General features: G+C 47.1%; 1 protein-coding gene across 3 annotated transcripts in view; it reads right to left on the bottom strand.

Annotated features, from left to right (window-relative positions):
- Positions 1 to 2,667: 2,667 nt before the first annotated feature.
- Positions 2,668 to 23,127, bottom strand: part of NEURL1 (neuralized E3 ubiquitin protein ligase 1) — a 166,913-nt gene continuing 146,453 nt past the window's right edge. For all 3 annotated transcript variants that reach the window (XM_026117434.2, XM_026117435.2, XM_026117436.2), the window contains exons 4-6: positions 21,020 to 21,700; positions 7,074 to 7,220; positions 2,668 to 5,717 (exon numbers count right to left, since the gene is read on the bottom strand). In XM_026117434.2, the coding sequence (XP_025973219.1) occupies positions 5,476 to 5,717; positions 7,074 to 7,220; positions 21,020 to 21,700 (1,070 nt within the window). In that variant the 3' untranslated portion in view covers positions 2,668 to 5,475. The remainder of the gene's footprint in view (positions 5,718 to 7,073; positions 7,221 to 21,019; positions 21,701 to 23,127) is intronic.

Raw genomic sequence — 23,127 nt, 5'->3', positions numbered from 1 at the left:
TTGTGATCCAGTTCGTTTATTTTTCAACTTTTTCAGTACTGTTTTAATCCCACTTGTGTTCATAAGAACCACTGAGTTCAGCTTTCCCAGAATCACTTACCACTTATGTGCACATGAAATGGCAAATTCCAGCTCAGACTTAAATGGAGAAAGGGGCTTCTCTCTTCCCCTGCCCCCTGCTTTAAATTATTACTTTATACTGTGTTTTGTCTACTTTCTAATCCACAAAGTTTCATGGACTGCTAACCTCTGCACTCAGATATGAAGATCTTTTCTTTATTAAGCAAGGTCTTAAGGTTTAAAAATACACTAGATGCTTTTTAGAGAGCAGCATGGCATCAAATCCAAAATAAAAAGGGTAATGTCCTTTTGCATGGGTGGTCCTTTAGTTCTGTGATACAAGGCCTGCTGTGCAAGCTGGGATGAGCCCTTAACACCTGCTTGCAGGCTGCAGAGCAGGCTGTGCTTGCACATGGGGTGTTAAGGCCTGATCCTGCAGGGGTACTGGGCTCTGCCAGCTCCTCCTTGCTGGCTTTTAGGGCGGAAAGCCCCAGGTAAGAAGAAACATTTACTTGTTGGACTATGTGAAGGAGCAGCTGGGCATGTAAAACTAAAGAACTTCTAATGGCTTGTTGTGGTTGCAGATGCAGGGGGCAGTGCCTTGGGTGGTAAATATGGGATGAGGCTGTTCTCTAGCACTTCAATCTGCCCATCAGCTATGGGAGCCCTCCATGAAGTGCTGGCTGATTCCTGCTTTCCTGTTGTCTGCTAGTAGTTTGTAAATCTGTAGGAGAAAAGGGATCATTCCTTGTGCCTTGTTTTCACCCCTTCTAAAGCACAACTGGAGGTGGGTTAGCCCTTCACTGCTCCGGGTTGTTGCAGCAGAGAACGATGTTGCATGAAGGCATACCTCACAAGCCATGTGGGAGGCTTGTGCATGAGGAATCCCATCTGGGTGCCACAGTCTTTGGGGGGCAGAGGAAAGATGCTGAGAATTAGATCCAAAGTAGCACACAGTCCTGTGTGGTTTAAGGCACAGATGTAGTGAAGACCGTGCTTGGGAAATGTATGTTCTCTTCACATGGTCATTGCCAGCCAGTTTAGGCCTGAACTGGTTTCCCTGGAGCTGTACCATCACAATATACTAACACAACCCATTCACTGTTAATTCCCCATTTTTCTGAGATCATCCACCAGCCTAAATTTCTCTGGTCCCACTTGTGTTAAAATGAGTATTTGTGAAAAGGAGTAAAATTGGCTATTAAGAAAAGAGAAGGAGAAAAAAAATCCCTAGAGGATGTGTGTGCCATTCCAGGCACAGATCAGCAGGTGGCGATGCCGGAGCATCTCTGCGGTGCCTGGACCACTTTCTGGAGCATCCCTTCTTCCTCCTGCTCCTGCTCCTCTTCCTCCCTCTCCCTGGGAGGCTAGTGGCCTCCAGCCCTGCAGGCTGGCAGTGTTGCAACTAGTTGCAGACCTGAGCTCTACTGGGGAAGCCCTGAGAAGTGCCTTAAAAGCAGGGAGAGGGCCGTAGGTCCTTTCCAGTAGCAGGACCCCTTGGTGCTGGGGAAGGTTTCATCTTGGCAGGCTATTTTTGCTGCAGGTTCCTCTATGTATGATGGTGAAACTACAGCCCTGTCTCGGTATTTGGTGAGCTAAGGATGGTGGCCTGGGGAGGAGGCTCAGGGCAGAATGACTCCAGCGAACATGCTCGAACTGGTGTGCAAAGCTTGCTCAAGATGTTGCACAAGGCAACACAGGAAGGGGAAAAACCAAGCCCAGGCTGCCCTGTCCCCTTTCTCTTGTCCCAGGCGAGTGTGAGCTTGGCCCACCACCTTAGCATTTTGCTTGACCTAATACACCATGGTGCTCGGGCTCAGTATGTCTCCAGGCTGTCTGGCAGTTGGACAGTGTTTTCAGCTTCTAAAGGCAATCTGCACTGTGCAGTGCTCCTGCTTGCTCCCAACGGGATGAGGAGGCTTCCTGCACCCAGCAGTGCTCCATTCAGGCAGCTGTGCTTCTAGCAGAAGGCTATCCAAACCCACTAGAGGTCCTCCTGGTGCTCGGAAAGCAGAAGCTGGGCATACCTCTGCTCATACAAGCACAAGTATATGCAAGCTTGGCTGGCCCCTGCAGCCAAGCGCTCTTCAGGCTGTTCTTGGGGAAGGCTGGGGTGCAGAAGTGGCCTGGCTTCACCCAGCTTAGAAAGCATGAAGTGTCTCTTCCTTCTGTTGGGGGGGGGGGGGGGAACAGCTTCAGCTGAGTGGCTGAGGCTACCTCTCATGAGCAGTCCCTATCTGTTGGCAGATGGAGCACCCACATGGAGGGAGAAGATGCCAACTCAAATACATCCTGTGCCAAGAGAGAGCAATGCAGCCAGTGTCTCTCATCTGTTGACCTGTTGAACAAAAGGATGGGAGGGAAAACGCATGTAACTAGGATGTAGGTGTGCTCCTGAGCAGAGTCCTGCAGTCAGCCCTTTACCTCTGTCATGCCTCCCCTCCTCCAGCAGTGGAGGAAAACCTGAACCCCCTCCACCTGGCTGCCTCCCCCTACCCCTCCAAGTAGCAGGTGCTCATGTCCCTGTTCTTCAGCCTCTCTCAATTGTGCTGCCCATCCTGTTTTGGCTACTTTTGCGCAAGCAGCAAATACTTGCGCACACTGCTGTGGGATACCTAAATCAACTTTATTCACAATCACAGTTATCCAATTTTTCACAATGAGTTATTCTTCTCTTTAAACAGAACACAAAACATCTTAAAGTAAAGCAATGAAATGCAAATGACACAAGAACACGAAGGTACTTGGGAAACCTACACGAGTCAAACAAAACATAATGTTAGGATTTTCGTCGTCCTTGTTACTGCTTTTGCTGTTTTTCTCCCTGGAGAGAGCCTTGCTCCTCTCCTGTCTGCTCGCACCCTGAGGCCAGCTGTGCTTTGGGGGCTGATGCTGGCCAGTGGAGGCCAGGAGTAGGACTGAACCCCAATTCTTGAGCTTGGATGCTGGGGGAGGTTTCAGCTGCTGCTAACTAAGTTTGGTCCACAGTAAAACAAACACAGTTATATATTAGAACATTCTGGATTCAAAAGGTGAAAAGGGAATTCACACCACTGCACTGGTACCCATGGATGGAGTTTCTTGAGAAATAAAATGTACCCATTGGCTTGCCCTGCACAGAAGGAAACCGATCCTGTTGGCTTGATGAAGGCTCGGGAGGCTGCTTATTGCACATTTTCCCACATCCTCTATTTCATGTTTCTACCCCTTGGGTTTCTCAGGTCCCAAGTCTTTGCACTGGAGTTTTAATAGCTACTGATACAGGCTCCTCACTGCTACCTGTCCTTGGGTGAGCTGGAGGCTGGTTTTGTGCCCGACCAGCTCGGCTGTGCACCTGGCACGGGTGCAGTGCCTGCTCTAGGCTTGCGCTAAGCTTGGTGGCCAGACTCCTGCCCCGCGTGCTGAGGAGGCATCCTGGGTCCGCTGGGAAGGTCCAGGGCTTTCGACAGGCTGCTGCGTGCCAGCCCGGTGTGCTGAGCTCAGGCCCTGGCTGTAAGCGTGTGCTTGAGAGGTATGCAAAAGAAAAAAACAAAAACAAAAACAAAAACAACACACACAAAATCCCTGTAACCAGAATATCAACTTTCAAGTTAAGTATTCCCCATGGCGGGTGGGGAATAACCACAGACGCAGGGGACTGAGCGAGGATAGCACCGCCGGAGAAAGGCTCTGCAGTGCCTCCTCCAGCTAGTAGCATTTTTAGCATCTTCTTTTCCTCTCCCCCCGCCTTGCGGGGCTGGGGAGGGTGGTGTTTCCAGCTCTGCTGCAGGGAGCAGGGCTCAGCCTTGCACCAGGGGCTGGCCCTGCCGCGCGGGCACCGCTGCGCCACTGGCAGCAACATGGGCTCACACCCGTTCCGCCGCCGCGGCCCCCAGGAGAGGGGGGTGAAGTGCAGGAGGAGGCCCAGCGCGAGCGGTACCACCGGGCGCCCGGCCCCGGCCTCACTTCTTGGCCACCACACGCAAAATGGCAGCAACTGACACTGCTGCTGTGCCGCAGCCCTCGACACCCTGGGCCTGTGGTGCCGCCTTGTCCTCCTGCCCTGCCTCTGGAGGCAGTGGGTGGCTGCCCGGGGCCGGAGGGGAGCCGGCCGGAGACACCCCGGAGGCCCAGCAGCCCTGCGGCCTGGCCCGAGCAGAGCTGGCAAGGCGGCGGTTACCACAACAACCATGGGGCCGCCATTGCAGGCCCGAGCGCCCCGGCATGGCAGCAGTGGGGAGCCCAGCTGGGGCTGGGGGGTGGGGTGGTGGTGGTGGGGGCAGCTATTTAAATAAACCAAAGCAAACGAAACTCCTCAAGCTACATAATTTTTTTTCTTCCTCCTTTTCTTTCCCTTTGTAACGTGGCAGGACAGCCATGTCCTGCCAGCAGGCTGGCTGTGAAGGGCTTAGTACCACCTGGCTATTTTCGTTTTTAAAGCACAGTGATAAAGTTACCAGTAAATGAGACCTGCAGACATGTGCGTTTATACATTCTTCCCCCGTGGGGCTTTTTTGTTTTTTTCTTTTCCTTTTTGTTTTTTTGGTCTCCCTCAGAAGTGGATGGTTTGGGGGAGGGAGCTGCAGCTCCCTCTCCCACAGGCCCAGGCGAGCAGAAACACTGCTGAATGCCTTGTGCTGCATGGAGACCGCTGGGGACAAGCAATAGGAAATCTGGGGAGGTGGGGTGAGGAGAGGGGTTGCTAGTCATGCAGTGGGCCGGGCTGGGGGGGTGGGGGGGTGCAGCCTGTGGGCCATCACCAGGGGCTGCTTGCTGCCCCATGAACGTGGCGGGGGGGGGGGGGGGGGGGGTGGAATGTGGGCAGCTTGATTTCTAGGTTTTCGTCTGCACCTCTCCCCCCACACCCCCTGGGCCTTTGGCTTTGAACACCTTTGCTGTGCTTTTCTCCCTGGTTCAAAGCGCGCCCCACTCTGGCCTATGGTCAGATAGGACTTCCTACGGTCGGGTGAGTTGCACGCGGAAACGTGTTGCTTGGTTCTCCTCTTCTGCTAAGCCGGCCACTGCACACCGCGGCTGTTCAGCAGCAGACGTGCCGCATCGAACCGTTTCACACTTAGTGTCCCTGCTAGGCACTGAAGCCTCCCTGCCTCTGTGCATGGCGTAGAAAAGGGACGATTGCTCCAGCTGGTTTTTTCTTTTTTTTTTTTTTTTTGAGATAAAGTTTAAAATCCAAGGGGGAGAGCAGTCCATGATGACGTCCCTGATGCACGGGCATGGCATTCAGCCCCAGGGCTTGCTCTGAGGGCAGAAAAGCAGCTGCTAAGCTGGTCTCGTCTGTTGTCCGTGGAAGAGGGGATCGGGCGGTAGGTGGTGGTGGCTGTCAAATCGCCCAGGTGATGAATAGAGACCAGGACCTGTGTTATTCCACAGCCTTGTTGCCGCCTCCCCGGTCCCACAGCAGCATCTGCTGTTGCTCTAAGTGCTGCGGTATGTTTTGATAATGTCTTTAATGGCCCGTCTGCAAATGGGGCAGCAAGCATTGGCCATCTTCTTGAGCTTCAGACCACATGAGTAGCAGAGACACATGTGTCCACAGGAGTAAATGACCGTGTCTACCATGTTCTCGTAGCAGATGGTGCACTCATCTCCCCAGGGCCCTGAGACGGACGGGGAGATGGGTGACTCAGGCAAGCTGACTGGAGAGTTGGGCGCTGTGCCTGAAACACAAGGAACAGGGTCAGTCATGCTGCATAAAAGGCTTCTGGACATCCCAAGGTAACTGCTGACCCAGCACCAGCTGCACGGTGCCCTGGCTGATATGGATGCTCCAGGACCAGGGTCCTGCCTGTGACCTGCTCCCTCACCCATTCAGGTACAAGCCTGTGTTCACATGCCAAGGCGCGGCGCAGCCACGGCTGCTGGGATCTGCCGCCCACGTAGAGCAAATCAAGACACAGCTGTTCCCGGCAGCAAGGACAAAGAGCAGTTTCACTTTTTTCAAACTGCTGTCTAAACATTAATGAAGGAGGACAAATTAGAAGGGGTGGTGAGAGCCATCTGCTTTGACAAGGCAGAGGCTGGGCAGCACACGGCAGCAGCAGCTGCCGAGACAATCAGTGCTTCATCTCTAGGGCCACCCCAGGGACGTGGGTCTCCTGTGCCCTGCTGCAAACCACCCCACGTGGCTCCTTCAGGACAGGAGTGGGGTTGTACCACATGGACAGCATCTAGCACATAGTGGGCACATTGCTACGAGAGCTACAAGGGAATGCAGTAATTAGGCGCATCCCATACCCATGACTAGGCCTCCCAATGAAGCCAGATGAGGTAGCAAGATAATAAAAGAATTTTTTTTTCCCAAAAGCCATTAAAAATCTGAATGTTCGCTTGTCACCAGTTATTAGACCTGACACCAAGAGGTACCTTCAGAGAAAAACAACCTTGGTATGGACAGCAGTGACAAGGACTTGCTAAATTATACATCCTATCATCAATGCCTTAGGATCACACAAGTCCTTGGGGTTTTAAAACTGCTTCACTATACCTTATCATTTTCTATTGCATGTACATTTATTTAGATCTCACTGGACTTCATCAGGGTATTACAAATATCAATACTGACTTTTTCTGAGGGAGGTACTGTAGGTGTGTGGAGAGCGAAAATGCGGGGGCGGGGGGGGAGGGGAATTAGGCATATTCCTAGCTCTAACCTAAGCTAATGTGCATCATGTTACTGCTACACAGCTCTCCAGAAGGAGCTGTGCGTCACAGGGCCACACGCATAACACAGAAACTTTGCTGCCTCCTCTGGGACCATTCATGATGAAAGTGTTTGGAGAAATATTGCTGTCTAGGCATCTAAGCAGCTTCCATGTAAAACAGACAGAAAATAGATTTTTGCAGAGGTTCTCCCTTCCTCCCCAGGGGAGCTGACAGGAGCCTCCATCTATCACTGTGCTTTTAGAGCCCTTCTGGGAGATAAGCGTAAGATTATAAAGTGAGGCAGTGCAAGAGGCACTGAAAGAGGCAAATGAAAGGAGCCGGGGTGGGGTGGGGGATCCAACCAAACTTACCACTGATGGAGCTGCAGAGTGGGCCAGAGCCACATGTAGACAATATGGGGTCAGAGACGCCACTGCAGAGGACGGTGGGCGAATTTGGTGCTGATGTGGGTGAGCTTGGTGTGGACAGCCCCAGCCGCTCAGCTAATATGGTGGAACCTGCACCATGAGAAAAGAAACCCCGTTATTTTTTAAAATCACATTTGCCCAAGGCAGTGGGCCGGGGGGGGGGGGGGGCAGGCAAGCCGCAGGGTGCAGCTCTCAGTGCTTGTCAGGATTCATGACTAATCAGCATTAAATCTAGGGAAGAGAGAAAGAAAAAAAAACTCACACACCTTTCCAAATGCTAGCAGTTGACCCAGAAGAGCCATCAGGTTTCCACAGCCCCTGAAATTAGCTGGTGTCCCTTTAGCCCTCATAACCCTTTGCTTCTGCCCTTTGAAGTGTCACAATGTCATTAAATGCAGTTACTTCCTTTATGGTTTCATCCTGATGTGCACCCTTAGCACTATAGCCAGCGAGTGACCTGCAGCCAGTGGGAAACACAGCCTGCAGTGGACTGGGCTGGACTCCAGCCCAATTACATATCACCCTGTTGAAGCACCCTATACTAACCTAGAGCAAAATACATCTCAGGCTCCAAGAGATTCACGCAAAGACACACAAAGGCTTCCCAGAGATGAATGCGAGGGCATGGCAGGCAGGAAAACCTGAGGTCTGCTGACTGCTCTACCTCTTGTGTAGGGGGCACCTCAGTCAAAGGAGAGAATAGCAGATGAGGACAGAAATCTGGGTAGAAACCTCTTCAGGCCAACCAAGAGAAAAATGACCAAAATGCATTTAGCTCTGGGATGAACAAGGATGCTTCCCCTGCCCCTGAAATCAGCAACATTTCTCCTGCTCCCTGCATGCCTGGATATGACTGCTCACGGGTGCAGAGCCCCTGAAGGTCTTTTCTAGGAGTTCCCAGCTCCACTGCCTCCTGCTCACACTGCCCAACGTCAGGTCTGTGTTAGTGCACTGTTTGCCAGAGACAAACAATGTCTGTCAGGTCTGCTCCAGAGCCTGCCTTGCATCCTCCCTCATCTCAACTGTTTCTTCTACTGCTGTTATAATAACAAGCAATTTAAATCCCCTTCCAGAAGGAAAGCTTAGAGGGGATGTTTACAATTCTGGCTGCTGCAAAGGTTTTGCAGAGGGATTTCATTGCTAACCATGCGGCCTGGCCTTCAGCAAAAATACAGTGGTGAGGCAGTAGCACACAAGTGCACGAACCAAGGTATAGGTTCTTGGTAGTAAGAGCTAGTTTGTTCACAGTTTTAAAGTTTCTCATTCCCCAGCTGGGAAAAAACAAGTGGGGTAGCTCCAAATCGGAGCTAAAATGCTTAGACTTCTTCATGTTACCATATAAGGAACAGAGAGACACAGAGGGGTTGATTCCACAGTGTCCTCGATGAGCGTGAGGCTATTCTCCAGAGGATAAAAGCAGCTGGAGGCCAGGAAAAGGAGCATGCGCCAGAACAGGTCCTTCAGCTCCTATTTACAGAGAGGCAAATGAGGACCAAACCCAGGAAGCAGGGACTCCAAGTGCCAACTTCAAATGGAGCAAAAACCAAAGGCAGAGCAGCAGCAAATGCCAGATTTTCCTGCCCTTTTTAGCAGAACGAGACTGAGCAGTTCAAGTGCAGCACAGGGACCTGGGGAGGCTGTGCTTGGGTCTAAATCTGCCCTGAGGACTGCATATAGGACAACAGGCAAGTCACTTCAACCTTCAGTCCCTCAGTTTCATTACTGTTCAAGTGAGGAGTGCTTTTCTCGTGGGTGCAGTCTGAGGTTAACTTAGCCTCTGTAAAGGGCTTCAGGGCCCTCGCACATGAGATGCAGTAGAAAGCAGCCTTGTTTATCACCCAGATGGGAGCTGAGGCTAGAGTTTGGCTAAGTATGCACAGAGAACAGTGCAGCCTCTAATGACAGCCACTAGCAACGGCCCTTCCTTTCCAATCTGACAGATGACCCTAGCAGAAAACTTGCCCTGTGGGTAACACATACTGTAAACAGACCCAGCAGGGGCACAGATTTCAGCTCGGTCACTGCACACATACCAAATGTGAACACTGAACAGCTGAATGTGTTTTCAAGACTTCCCTCTCCTCCCTGCAGCCTGGAGATGTTGCTGCCATTCAGCTTGCACGCAGTGTGTTGCATTTCTAATATCAGCCTGGTCACTTTAAATGCAAAGTAAGCCTACTAAGAGGCCCCCCCCCCCCCCCCCCCGCTAATAGGAGAATTTGGAGATGCCCCAAGTGTCACAGAGTATGAACTGATGAAGAACGCTGGCAGTAGTACAAAGGATCTTTCTACAGTGCAAGGAGAGCTCACTGATGAAGGAAACACAATCTCCTCTGAGTGGCTGCTCTGAGTCCCCAAATGGCCTTACTGAAGACCCAAGGACCAGCATACACCTTCCCAATTCCTTCTCCAAGTGCAGGGCACACTTTTTGACTTTCTCCAGCACAAGTATGGAGCTTCGTTTAAAACAATCTGAACTCCCTACCAGACAAGCTTCTCCCTCAGTGACAAAATAATCAGCTTATGACATGTTACTCACGCTGTTAATATACTGCCGGATGGTGTGCAGATACCATGACAAGGAGCGTGGAATGAGATCATGGGCAGGGTGGAATGAGTGTGGCCAGCTTGGCTTAACTAAAACCAGATACATGTACTCAAGGCCAAACATGCTCATTGTGTGCACAAAGCGCCCACCAAGAGCTAGCTTTCAAACCATGATTTTAAAAAGTAAATAATTCTAAATAAATCAATTTAAATACTAATTTAGAAACATTCTTCCTCTCTGTAAAGGCTCCAGATTACTTGTCTCTGCTGCTAGATCTTGATCTCTAACATACTGAACATACTGGAAATGGATTTTGAATCAATTCCATTTGCTATTTTATCATCTTTGTAGCACTAGTACTAACAAAATCCAGTGTGGATTGACTGTTTCTCTGCACTTCTGTGTCATCACTATTGGAGAGGCACAAACAAATGAACCTATACATCCACCCACAAAAGGAAAGAGAATATTATATTTTCAGTAAAAGAGTATGAGTATCAAACGTGCTGACAACATCACGCTGAGAAAGACTGTTAGTATGTTGGAGGGCAGGTTTATAACGCAAAATGATCTTGCCAAACTGGAAATTGGGTCAGAAGTAAATGGGATGCTATTCAATAGGATCAAACACAAAATATTACTTAGGCAGAGACAATCAGCTACCAAAGTACAGAACAGGGAATTGGACCATTCAATTAGAAACACAGCTGTCCTACAGAGAAAGGTCTGGAGATTGCTGGAGGTCAGTAGAGCATCATAAATCAACAGTGCTGTCCTGTTACAAGAAGGCTACACCAATCCAGAGTCATGCAAGGGTCTAGAAGCACTGGAACAGGGTCCTAAAGTCACTGTGGTATCCCTCTCCCCGGAGATACTCAAAGCCTGCCTGGACAGGACCCAGAGCTAACTTGGAAGTTAGCCCTGCTCTGAGCAGGAGGTTGGACAAGATGACTCCCAGGGGGTCCCTTCCAACCAAAACTGTTGTATGATTATAAGATGATAACAGTTTTCACGGGCTGTTAAAATGAGGGAGGAAACAATCTCTCCTCTGTGAAAGTCCTGGTAAGGACAAGAACTCATGAGCTCAGACACCTAGGACATTCACGTTAGACATTATGCAGATAGTGAAGCACTGAAAAGCAGTCAGGCTTCCTCAAGAGACTGTGGCATCTCTCTGACTAGAGCTCTAGGAGAACAGGAGTGTGTTGTAGGTCATCTCTTGGGCTCCCATCCAGCATCTATGACTTTTATGAGGTAGTTCTCTGTATCCAGAGAACTGCCCCTTTACAGAAAAGCCTAACTGTGACCAAAACAGCAGCTGTGGCCCACAGAGATGCTTTTGGCGCTCGTGTCTATTGTGGACAGGCTGGTTTCCCAGAACACTGCAATCCACTCTCCTTAGGCCATCCCAGCTTTTAGGCAAACATCTTTTCCCTCATCGCTCTTAATGACAGCTGTCTGGGGAGAACTGCGCTGCTGAAAGATCTAAGCTGGGAAACAGGCCAGATACAATGGCAATACTCCCTAAAAATACAGGAAATTAGTCAATTAACATCCCCCCTTAATGATTTCTCATTTGTAGAAACAGTATTTCTACATTTCTTTCTCATAGCAAAGTGATTATGTTGACCTATTTATTACTGCATAGGCCCCAGAGAAAGAATCAGAAAATTACCACAATAAAACCAGGTGGGTAAGAGCGATGTGCAGTCTGTATTCTCCTTCTGAACATGCTCAGAAGCATTTGCTAACATGCAAGTAAATCTCCGGGGGACCTCTGTGGCCTAGAGCAGGGGGCAGTGGAGTAGCTGCCATGAATTTGAAGCAGCTATCTCCAACCCATTACTAGCAATATGTTAAGAGTCTCAGACTCAAACTACGGCTGAGAAAGACAGAAAAGTATAGTACTATCAAAGAGCATGTTGCTTCCTTATTACTGTTTTCTTTGGATCAAAGGGGGTTGGAAAAGTGCCAATTTATGGTGTTCATAATGCATTTCTTACTCTGATACCTATTCCTGAAAGAGGTGATAGAGATGTAGGGCCATTCCTGAGACTGGAATAATAACAACTGGATTAATGGAATCTACTATAGATCTTTGGCTTCATAATGACCCCTAGTATATGATTACCTTCATAAATAACCAGGTGCAAGAATCTAGTAGGACTGGGAACTAAATTTTGGCTCTTCCTGTTTTTTGCTGGAAAATCTATATACATCCTATTTTTCTGCTCATTGATGTAACCTGTATAGAACTTTCCCACTTTATTTTTTCCTTTATTCATCCTCCTATTACAGGAAAAGGTAGAGATATAATTTTAACTTTAGAGAATGCAGCCTTTGGTGGATTTAGGACACTTAGGTCTTGCCCAGTGGGGACTTTTGAATATATCATGCTAAAACAAAGGAACAATGCACCTGTTGCTGCCTGGGCACATGGTGGTTAAAAGTCAACAATAATGTCAGGGAAGGATGTAATCACATCCATCACTTCTGTATGCTACAAAATATGTGTGTTTACACAGCAAGTTGTTACGTTCCCACGGTGATGGGAACAATACTGCACTGACCAGAAACCAGAGCTTCCTTCCCCTTGAGCTCAGCATTTGCGGCCACCCATGCTGGGAGCCTGGCCTCTGGGCTGCAGCTCATCTCTGCCTCTCAGGTGACCAACATCAGCTGATGATCCATGGGGCTTTTTGCATTCAAATATTTCCTGGGGCTTTTAAAACTGTTTTGAACAGAACAATATTACATTTTGTTCTTTACAAGCCTGTGAAAACATACAGGATTTTGCATTATGCTACACAAATGTCCAGAAATAAGTCAAAAAGCAGCCTGGAAGATTTTGCCTGCAAAACCAAAGGGCCTGAAGGCAGAAGGGTGTCAGACTTAACCTCTGTTTGGGAAAGTAAAAGTTGGATCCAATTCACATGAGATCAACAGCTTACAGTTTCAGGTGGGCCAGAAAAGGGGTATGCTTTAAGGCTTCACCGGAGCATTTCTGTCCACTGTGCTGAGAAGCGTAGCATGGCACCAGCAGGTCTATTACTCTGCTGCAGTAATACGCACACTGCAGTTAAGCTGGAGGAATATTAAAGCTCCAACAACTCCAGACACTTGCAGGAGCTCTTGATCTGTCAGCACTCGCAGCCCAAGCCCAATGAGCTGTCTGAAGGCAAACAGCACAGGACAAACTTGCAAGTGAGCTGGTGTCTGTCTTGGCCTGAAAGGTGAAGTTCAGCATTTACTCGGCATGTCATCCTGCAAAATCCTGAAGGCACAGACACCATGCAATTAGCATCTAGCTGAACTGAAGTGAAAGAGCTGCCAGCATAGTTATAAAAGTCTGGTAACATCTTCTCAGAGTCCTCATGTCCCTCTCACCAGAAAAGTTTAACCTTCCCCACCTTCCCAATGGGGCTCCATGTCACAGTTGGAGAAACATTAGACCAACAAAACACCCAGATGGATGCTGACGTCTACTAATGGTAAAAAAAAGAGCCTGGATTAAGTAGCTGAACCACATGAAAAGCAAGAGTCGGACTTTTCATCTTATTTAAGAACAAGATAACAAAAAGCCCTCTAAAAGATCATGGGTATTAATTACCCTGACCAAAAATGCATCTGTTCAAAAGGAATGACTTTCTCCACCCCATTTCAAAAAGGCTATTTGGCTTAAAGTGGTTGGGAGACCACAGCAAACATGGTTCTGCAAGCAAAAGGAAAAGCGCTGCCTAATCCTGCACTTCCAAGCTCAGTGCTCCTCCAGCAGGGATATGTATAAATAGGGTGGCAGATGCATACAGGAAACAAACAGTTTATCTTTTTCCTGCCAGCACTGCTCTGAATTTCTATGGGACTTTCGGTTGGATGAAAAGGCATCTGACAAAGGAAAAGAAAGAGTTTAGCCTGTTTTGTCACTCTCACAGTAGCCAGAATAACTAACTCATGCCACTGTTTGCTAGTTCAAAGAATATGCAGATATTGTGTCTCTTGACAGATGAGGTGTAATTCAAAGAGGTTGGTAAATGATCCTGCATATTCACTGTAGACAGGCAAAGGCGTTATGGGATAAGGCAGATCCATGTATCACTTATTATGAATTCACTGCATCCAGGGATAGTTTATTATCCTAATGATGATAGTCATTATTCTCATGGAGGGAAGTGTGCAGAGGGAGAGACATTTGCAGACATCGCTGGAGAGTTAACATGCAGGCCACATCCCATGGCTGTCGCTTAGAGCAGGTCAGTGTGCTTTACTCAGTCATGGTGGAAAGTAGCTGTGCTCCCAAAAACAGTCCTGGAGGGTCTGGTGCATTTGCAGACACAGGACTGTCTATAGTACCCACGCACAGAAGTCCAGCCACAGGACTGAGGTCTCCAAGAAGGGGAGACTCCTGGTTTGCAGCTTCAGCAAGCACAGCCTGCCGATCCACACCAAATACTGGAAGAGAGCCATCAATACCTCACCTTGAGGGCTTCACTTTCCAGATGCTGGCTGACACCTCAGTATTCAGGCTAGGACAAAAATGCTCATTTACTTACCCATAGCAAGAGAGGGTTAATTATGTGTCATGTGTGATGAGATCTTTAGCTGGATGCACACAGGTGCCATGAGCAGGTATTAACTCTGACATTGCTGGCACTTCCCACAAGAAATAACCATTTGACTGCATCCAGCTCACAGTAACTCTGCAGTTTTCCAAGTTGTAAAGCACCCTGTCCTCACAACAGTTTTCTCTTTTAATTCTCTTTTAAAACACTGAATATAAACCAGGAGGGTGAATGGAGAGCTGTATGCAGTGCTAGAATCAAGCCTAGTAAGTTACAGAAGCTGTAATACTCCAGTGTATCTCTTACAACTTAGCATAAAACCAAGCATGATAGGAGGGTTTATAAAAAAAGGAGGCTTAATACAAGTTAATTTCTTTCGAAGAGGTACTAAATATTAACCGCCTTGCCGCCCCCCACCCTCTAAAGCGATAAAATACTATGTGCCCTGCAGTTCATAGAACTCCAGGCAGTTAAGTGCCACATAACACAGGCCTGTTTAATCCCTATCAGTTTAATGAGTCCATTTTCCATACATAAAATAAAAAAAAGGGACTACAAAACTCTGGGGCACTTCTAAGTCAACGCCTGTTAAAGGAAGAGACTTATTATATACACTCTGTGCAAAATGCTATGCATTTATCAGGCTTCTCTTGTGCTGTATTTATTTTAACTCATTGACTACTGGAAATTTCCCATCACAAATTTCCGCATCACTGGAATGAACCAAGACAGAGAAGGATCAAGACCCCAAACGGGGCTGCACCTGGGATCTGAGATGAGGTGTGTGATTCACTACTACAAAGAGCCATCTTGTCTCAGATGGGAGAAGTGGCTTCCACCTTGCTTCCACCTGGCATGGGACAGAAGTCAAAGAAAACTAAACTGAGCAGTGTGACAAATGCCACAGAAGGAGGCAAAGCAGCTTCCCCTGGTAAGCCATTGCTCTGTGTGCCAAGCAGCACACTACTCGATTCAGTCATGAAACTGTGACTCCTTCCAGCCTGTTCCTCAGGACAAGGGCTGCATCGCAATGTGGGAAACACTGCCGGGGAACAGACCTTGGCTGCTAAGCTGAACAGCCAGTAAGGGTCCTAACAGCTTTGATTAAGCTTGCCTGTAATGGGACAAACCCCAGCCAGTCTCTGCACATTGCTGCTGCAGGCAGCTGAGGCCAAACATCAGTGTTGACTTAAGAGCCCCTTTGCCAGCACCTCCGCCCTGCAGTGCCCTGCTGAACTGCCCTAGCCCCATGTTGAGCGTTTGCCCAGCCGCTGTAGCAGGGGCTCCTAAGAACCAAAGCTTTGTAGCTGTGCTGTCTTGAGTCCTCAGCCAGCTCCTGCACTCCCTCTCCCCCCCCCCCCATAAATTTTGACCCATTGACCAATTTCAAGAGAATCTGGAAGCTTCAGCAACAATTAATTCCTAAATATCTTGCAATCAGTGGCTGAATAAGAGTGCCAACTCAAAGCCCATGGCTAAAGAGGCAGGCGAGTTTAGCCGATATGCATTCTCCTATTGCGGGTGCGAATCCAGACTATCCACACCAGATGCTGGCTTTCAGCTGTCCAGAAGGCTAAAAAAATAGTCAGGAGACACCCAGGGCACTGCAACAATGTGCGGCCGCTCTGGGGGACCTGGAGTTATTCCAGTGGGTGGATAGAAAGGACACAGACATGGAAGAAACTGAGCTTCATTAGTACAACTGCTGATGGAACAAGTCATTGCTTAAAAGGAAACCGATATTAATAGAAATGCTGTAATTCACAAGGGAAACCACACCAAAAAAACAAAAGAGAAGAAGGAAGATGTTTTACATGCTGGTGATTCATTTTGAGATACAAGAAAATGAAAGAATATCCCCAACCATTTCGCTCCCCAAATACTAAATATATGACGTTGTTGCGATAGTTCCTCCAGACATGAGTCATACATTTCAAAACCTTATGGGGGTCAATCAATTTAAACTTCATAAATGAATTACAACACCAAAACCAGACCAATATATCCAGACTGGCTCATTTCAGTCTTTCAGAGCTGTTGATAAAACTGTGTGCAAACTGAAATGCTTACCAGTAAAAGCTGAAAACAATAAATCAATTTTAATAGGCTGGTCATGTCTACTGTACAGGAATGATCCCTGAAAAAACCCACAAGCCTGAAACAATGGAAATCCTAAAGCACATGCAAACCCTGCGTTTCGCTTCTACCTGCCTATGCAGCCTCCTAATGATTTGGCTTTCTTTTTTGGTTGTCCTACATGCACAACCCATAAAAGCTCAGAATTAAGAGCAGCACCTTACATATAAAATATTTAGAAAGGCTTCCAATCTTGACAAGAAGATCTATTGCCTCCCTCAATAGCAGGTTCCCATAGTTAATTACCCCCACTTACGCCTAGTTTGAATTTGTGTACCTTCATTTTCCAGCAGCTTGATATTTTTATGCTATTAACTGCTACAGTGAAGTGCCCTCTACTTTCATTTATCTTCCCTCCATGTGGTCAAGTTGCTTCTCAATCTTTTCTTTGGTAAGTGAAACAAATTGACGTCCTTCCACCTCTCACTACAGATGACTGTAGTGTCTCACTGTGCTCTAGAGGTGCTTGGGCTGTATTTATTTTCCCTTTGCTGGGTGACAAAAAGAAATATAAAGTGTTTCCAACCTCGCCTTTATTTTCTGCTTTTTTACTTCCCCTACAGTAAATGTAGTGCCAGTCTACAACACCAGACTGATAAGACTTAAACAGAAGTCAGAATTCCCTGCTGTCAAACCAATCCCACACTGTCCCATCTCTTAGAGAGCTCTGTAAAAACATCAGCCCAGGTAAACATGGTCTTCCCTAATATTTAAATCAGGAAATAAAAGTTGCATTTCTGATACTGTGTAATAGCTGCTGTTAGCAAGTATCAGCTTCCACTGTCGGGCCACTATCCAGGAGAGACCTGAGCTTGGTCCTGCTCTAAGTCAGGACCAAATAACTAATTTCAAGGTCTGAAATGCAGTAGCCAGCGATGAAAGCCCTGAGCCATCCAGTTTCCTGAGTCAAAACTAAAACTTCTCTAGCAGCAAGAGTGGCATTGCCACTCTCCACCTTCTCTAGCCTCCAAAAGAAGCAGAAAAACTGAAGAGAAAGTAGAAACAGCAACTTTCATTTCCCATATTGTATAGTTTGTTGTAGCGCTGATGTTCCTTTAACACTGCATAATAGTGCTTTGATTAATCTAATAATGGCAAAAGAGATGCCCCAGAAATAGAATGACATCTGCTATGTAAGATAGGTTTGCTACCATTATGCCTCTTGCAGTATTTGCATCTCATTTATTTCAAGGATATGGAACTTCACATTTTCCATTAAAGCTAGAACAGATGACTATAAACATGTCTTCTCCTGTGATATAAAGCTCAAACTACAAAAGAGGGAGCATATAAAATTAGTCTTGTTTGCATTCTGAAGATGGAGCTTGTCATTAGACAGAAGATGAGCACTTCATATTCTTCTTACATTTTCTAATATTATAACGACAGATATCATGCCAAGTGCCATAAGCTGTTCCACTGCAGTGCAAACAGTGCACATCACTGTTTGCACTGTAATTGTATTGCCAAAGCCAGAGATGCGAGTTCATTACGTACTTTTTTCTTCTGTCAGGGTATGGCTGATCAGTATAATTACTGCAGTTACGGAGTTGTGCTGTGCTGGAGACAGCACCATAGCTGTTTTCTGCACAGTTCCACTGTACCACAGTACTGCAAACACAGGTCTGAAAAGGCGTATTTATATTTTAGCACCTGTTAAAGATCACAGGCAAGCTCTAATCTCATAGCTTTTCGCTGAGCAACGGCAGCTTGCGCCCAAGCTGACATTACTAGAGCTGCACTCCCAGCAGGGTCCTCTCCTGTCCTCAGGCCAGGCTACACCAGCATGTTCAGGTCTCTTCATTTATAACTCACTTGAGATACAAGAGTCCATTTTCTGCTTGTTCTCTAGTGACTGAGGCCAGGAAAATCTTGTTGCACGCTCACAAGGAGGAGCGAGCAGATTTTCAGACTTTTGGATTTTCCAACTGAGCAGATTTTCAGTGGAAAACATGGATTTATCTAAAATATCCACCGGGAAGGTGCTGGTTTGGGCTGAACTTGTGAGCAGGTAGAGAAGACATACACAGAGACTCGGTAATAACTTGCTCAGCAGGAGGTTTGCCCAGGTTGCGGGAGGCCGATGTTCAGGTCTGTGCTCTGTCAAATTCTGCAAGAGGATGTGTGATCCTCTGGTGAGAAACACCCTCTCTCCTCTGTTTTAGGACCCATGGCAAACAGGCTATTTGCTTTGTGCAAAACTGGCAAAATTAGTGATCTCATAGGAAAGGAAGTAATGGTCCGATGACTTAGTCTTACCAGCAGCTAAATGGCCTGAGGATGTTTTCCTTCTTACGTATATAGCAGCATTTAATCTTCCTACTTTGACTGGGATCTGTTTGACTTCACCTACCTTTATCAAAATGATGTGTTGGCTGGGAGCAGAGCTAGCCATGGATTATGTACAATATGCGCAAGAAATGTCATCAAGCGGAACTATCGGGGTTTGATTCTTGGGTTCCCGGAGATAAATTATGGTATTACATTTGTCATCTTTGAGCCTTTAATAGCCACAAAATATTCACAGCATAGGCCTATGGTCGACTTTAAGCAAATCATTTAGGACACTTAAGACTGTGATTAAGGTGGATTGGACCCTGCAGACAGAGGTGCGTGTTCATCACAAGTTATCTTCAAAGACTGTCTACCCAACCTAAAAAAGGAGCTGTTAGTTGCTGAGATTTTTTTTTTTCTTTTTCTGCCAGCCTGCTACTAAGAGGAGCATTTTAATACTGAGAATTTGAAACAATAAAGGAATATAGATATATTTAAAGTTATGTGAATATAACAACATAAGCAATAAAGGAGCATTTTCAAATCATCTAAGTGCACCAGTAAGCCCCATTTGTTATCATTTGCATGAGTTATGCATGCGAATTGGGTGTCTAATTGCACAAACAAGCTTATTTATAAATGTAAAATCATGCATGAAAAGAGGGTATTTCTTTACTCTGAGACTGCCTCATCTGTGGGTCACAGATGTCTCAGTGGGGACATCTCCCTGAGATGTCTCAGTGGGGAAAACACTCCGTCTTAACTAGACAGCTCCACTTGACATACAGGGATGAACCCACTGGGCTGCTAGTGCCTGATACAACTCATATGATAGATATTAAATGTTTTTGGCTTAAATGCACACAGTGAAAAAATATAAAGAAAGAGAAGTGGCTTGAGCTCAAGGGAACAGGCTCCTGCTGGGTTACAAATTTGCACCCGAATGGATGGCTGATGCTGTATCCGGATTTGGAGGGAGACGGCACAGCTGGAGGAGCAAGAGAAGGGAAAGGCCAGGCCAGTGCCCGATATGAATCAGTGAAAGGCAGGATGGTGAAGCAGCAGAAAACCTGCCATGCTAGAGATACTAGACGAGGCAGAAGCCCTTTTTAACAATTCAGCTTCCAGTATTTGGAGTATTTGGAGAAACACATTTGACTCAGTTTCACCCAAATTCTGGTGTTCGGCTTCAGCTAAATACTTCCTTAAAGCCAAATCTCCAAGTGGCCTTGATTTAAACTGGTTTGTCTCCACTACAGCAGTGGTGATGTTAATTAGAAAGGTTTAATTAATTTTTTGTAATTCCCTATTAAGAATGCAAATGCTGATGACATTACTATAGATTTTCCCCTAATGTGGCAGAGCTTTCTTTACCATGAGACATCCTCCCCAAGCCAGTAATCGGATTAGTTCTTAGGTAGATACTCCAACTATCTCTTAAGCAAATGTGTTGACTCTTATTTGTAAATCAGTTAGAAGAGGATCAGGAATTAGACAGTATTCTCAGAGACCATCATTTAGTTTCTGACACTGATATGGCCCAAATTCAAGCCCAAATACATCCAATACTTGTGACTATGTGAAGATGGCACCTGTCCAATTATCCACACACAAAAAAAATCAGTTTGATGAAAAAATGTCATTTCAGGGCTTTTTCCTCCACACTTTCAAAACATGACTTGCAGCATTTAAAGTCCATTGGTGAACAGAGCTTAAAGATAGAGCAAAATTAGCAAGAGGCCAGCTTTGCAAAAGTTCATCTAACTGCACAAACTACACTGCCCTTCACAGGGCTGGAGAAGCAGAAGACCTCTCTGGCGTTGTGCTGGTCGGTGCTATGCTTCACGCAGCTCCCCAGTCACAAGGCACCGGGCCCTTCCATGCTGCTTGCCAGCCTGCTACTCATGCACAAGCCTGGGAGAAGCACAGGGACTGCTCCTTTTGGGATCAGTGCTGTCAGATAGTTAATACACTGGGAAGCAGCTCTCATTTTTCTTGCTAGCCATGCCGTAGGTTAGCTCAGACCAAAGCACCTCTCCTCCTCCTCTTTACGTCTCCTAGATTAGGAGTGACTGATCTGTACTTTACAGCAGGACTCTGAGGCTTCATCCATTTGAAAAGAGCTTTGAGACCTTCAAATGAAAGATGCTAGAGAAGTGTAAAGAGGTAAGTCTTGTAACTGATACCCATGTGCTATGTACAGGCCTCCGTAAATTATTATTTTTTTCCTCTTTCAAAATAAAATTTGCAACTGATCCTAGAGTAGGGAGGGAACCACTACCACATTCATTCCTTCCCTTTACCCTTCCCTTGCGACGTAACCCTCCTTGGTGCTTTGTTCGTGAGACTGTGAAAAAGGGGGTGAGACATACCTAGCACGCGAATCTGCATGACTGCGCCGTGTAAACCAAAGAACATCCAGAGGGGCTGGGAACAGTCCACGCAGACCTGCATGCCGGTGCTGGCACCGTTGTGACTCAAGTGCAGCTCGCCATCCGAATTCACCATAAATCCCAAGATGTCTCCGCTCTGGAGGGGCACCAGGACTCGGCAGACAGCCCAGAACTCCTTCCTGTCGACCAAAGACTCGGGGTTATAAGGAAGGTCGCTGGGCCGCAGGGTGCTGGGGTCGCAGGACGTCACCCCGTAGGACAGCGTCCCGGTGCGCGCGGCGTTGGACTTGTTAATTTTGACAAAAATTGTTTCGTTGATCCTAAGGGGTCTGCTGGTGAAAACCAAAGTCCTCTCCTCCCGGGCGTGCTCCAGCCGGGCCACAGTTTGGTCATCCAGGATTTTAATGTGGGCTCCCCTGAGCTGGTGGAAGCGGAGGTCGCTCTCGAGCTGGGAGGGGAGGAGGTGGGAGTGCTGGGAGTTGAGGGAGTTCTGCGGGATGGGGCACGTGGTGGCCATCACGTGGAAGGTCTCCTCCTGGAGGTTGAGGTCACAGAGGCTGACGGAGAGGCGCGTGTCCTCCGTCTCCCGCCGCAGTGAGGGCCGGCGGATGGCAGTGAAGGACCGGGGCCGCAGGCAGTCGGGAGGAATGATTTCGCTGTCTGCAGGGGAAAGGAGGGGAGAGAAAAAAACAAAAAGCTCACTTGAGAGGGAATGAAAATGTCCAAGAGTTTATGACTCGCTACGGGTTTGAATGATATGTTTAAAAGAGAAAATCAGGCTGCCATTAATGCATTTCCCCCTTTAAAATACAGAAACAGATAATCATAAACTATATTTGCAATCGATAGCTGTTCTTGTGCTCAGCCCACCAGCATCACCATTTTCAGCTTCAGAGTAGGCAGACTCAAAATCGATGGAAAGAATCGACCATGGGGGGAGATCTCCTTGGAGAGCGGAAGCAGAGGGTAAGTAACTGAAATAAGCCCTGAACATACTAATCAATAACTACACAGGCTCTGAGTCTGCACGCCCTGTTCATTGTTTACAGTAATTCTCATAGGTCTATAAAATGAATACCTAAGTAGATGTTTTTATTTTAAAAGAAACATTATGTTCAGTTCTAATTTATTTATCATCAGATGAAATTTAATTAGTACTCCTGAATATAATTAATTGTGCTCTGGTGCCTACTGCAGACAGGCGCAGATATGCATTTCACAGTTCAGAACGTGGGAATACGCAGTTTTCTATAAATAAAGTACAATCATTCATTATCTCCAAGACAAATAATTAAAAATCAAACCCGTGCATGTATAAAAAAGAATATTCAAATTCACCAGCGGAAACAGTTGCACCTTAACTTCTGTGTTAGTCTCACCTGCTGTTTCAAATGCTACTCATCAATTTATTCAATTCTTTTTCTAAAGAACAGAAGCACATGCTTTTAATGCCTTTGAAACGACCTGGTCACCTGCTCTCTTGGGGCTCACACAGAGGAAAAGCTTCGCACTGCTCTGGAGAGACCTGCACCGTCTGTGCGAAGCCACCAGCCCCCATGCAGCAAGGCTGCCCTCCCCGGCTGCTTGCCCAGCACAGCCGGGCTGCCCGCTCTCTGCCTCTGCAAACCCACCAGCTAGGCTCAAGCATGGCCTTGCAGCACGTGCCTCTCCCTGCCACAGGTCTCCTTCGGATTTTCTTTTACGAGAGTAAAAGAGCAGGAACTTAGGTTAGCTGTGATTTTTTCCCACCGGGGCGCACCCTCTCTCAGCATACCAGAGGAGTGGCTCCGTACTGGTGTGGCAAGGAAAAATGCCAGCTACTGAATAACCACCACCATCTCCTGCGATATATGAGGTCTGACTAACAGCCTCTGCTGCCCTCCTCTTCTGGGAGCCCTGACAAGAGCACACCCACACACAGTTTGGCTTCAGTAAAGCTCTTTGCTTTGCTTAAACTGGATTATTCCAGGCTCCTCTTTAAATAATCTGCTATCGCAAGAGAAACACAGTCTCAAAATAAAAATGGGCTACGTTTCTCATATTTGATTTTCCCCATATTGATATTACAGCTTCTCTTCCCAGAAGTT

This window comes from Dromaius novaehollandiae, chromosome 6, assembly GCF_036370855.1.
Source record: "Dromaius novaehollandiae isolate bDroNov1 chromosome 6, bDroNov1.hap1, whole genome shotgun sequence".
Lineage (NCBI taxonomy): Eukaryota > Metazoa > Chordata > Aves > Casuariiformes > Dromaiidae > Dromaius > Dromaius novaehollandiae.
Note: the sequence above shows the minus strand (reverse complement) of the source record. Positions and strands in the feature narration are given on the sequence as shown.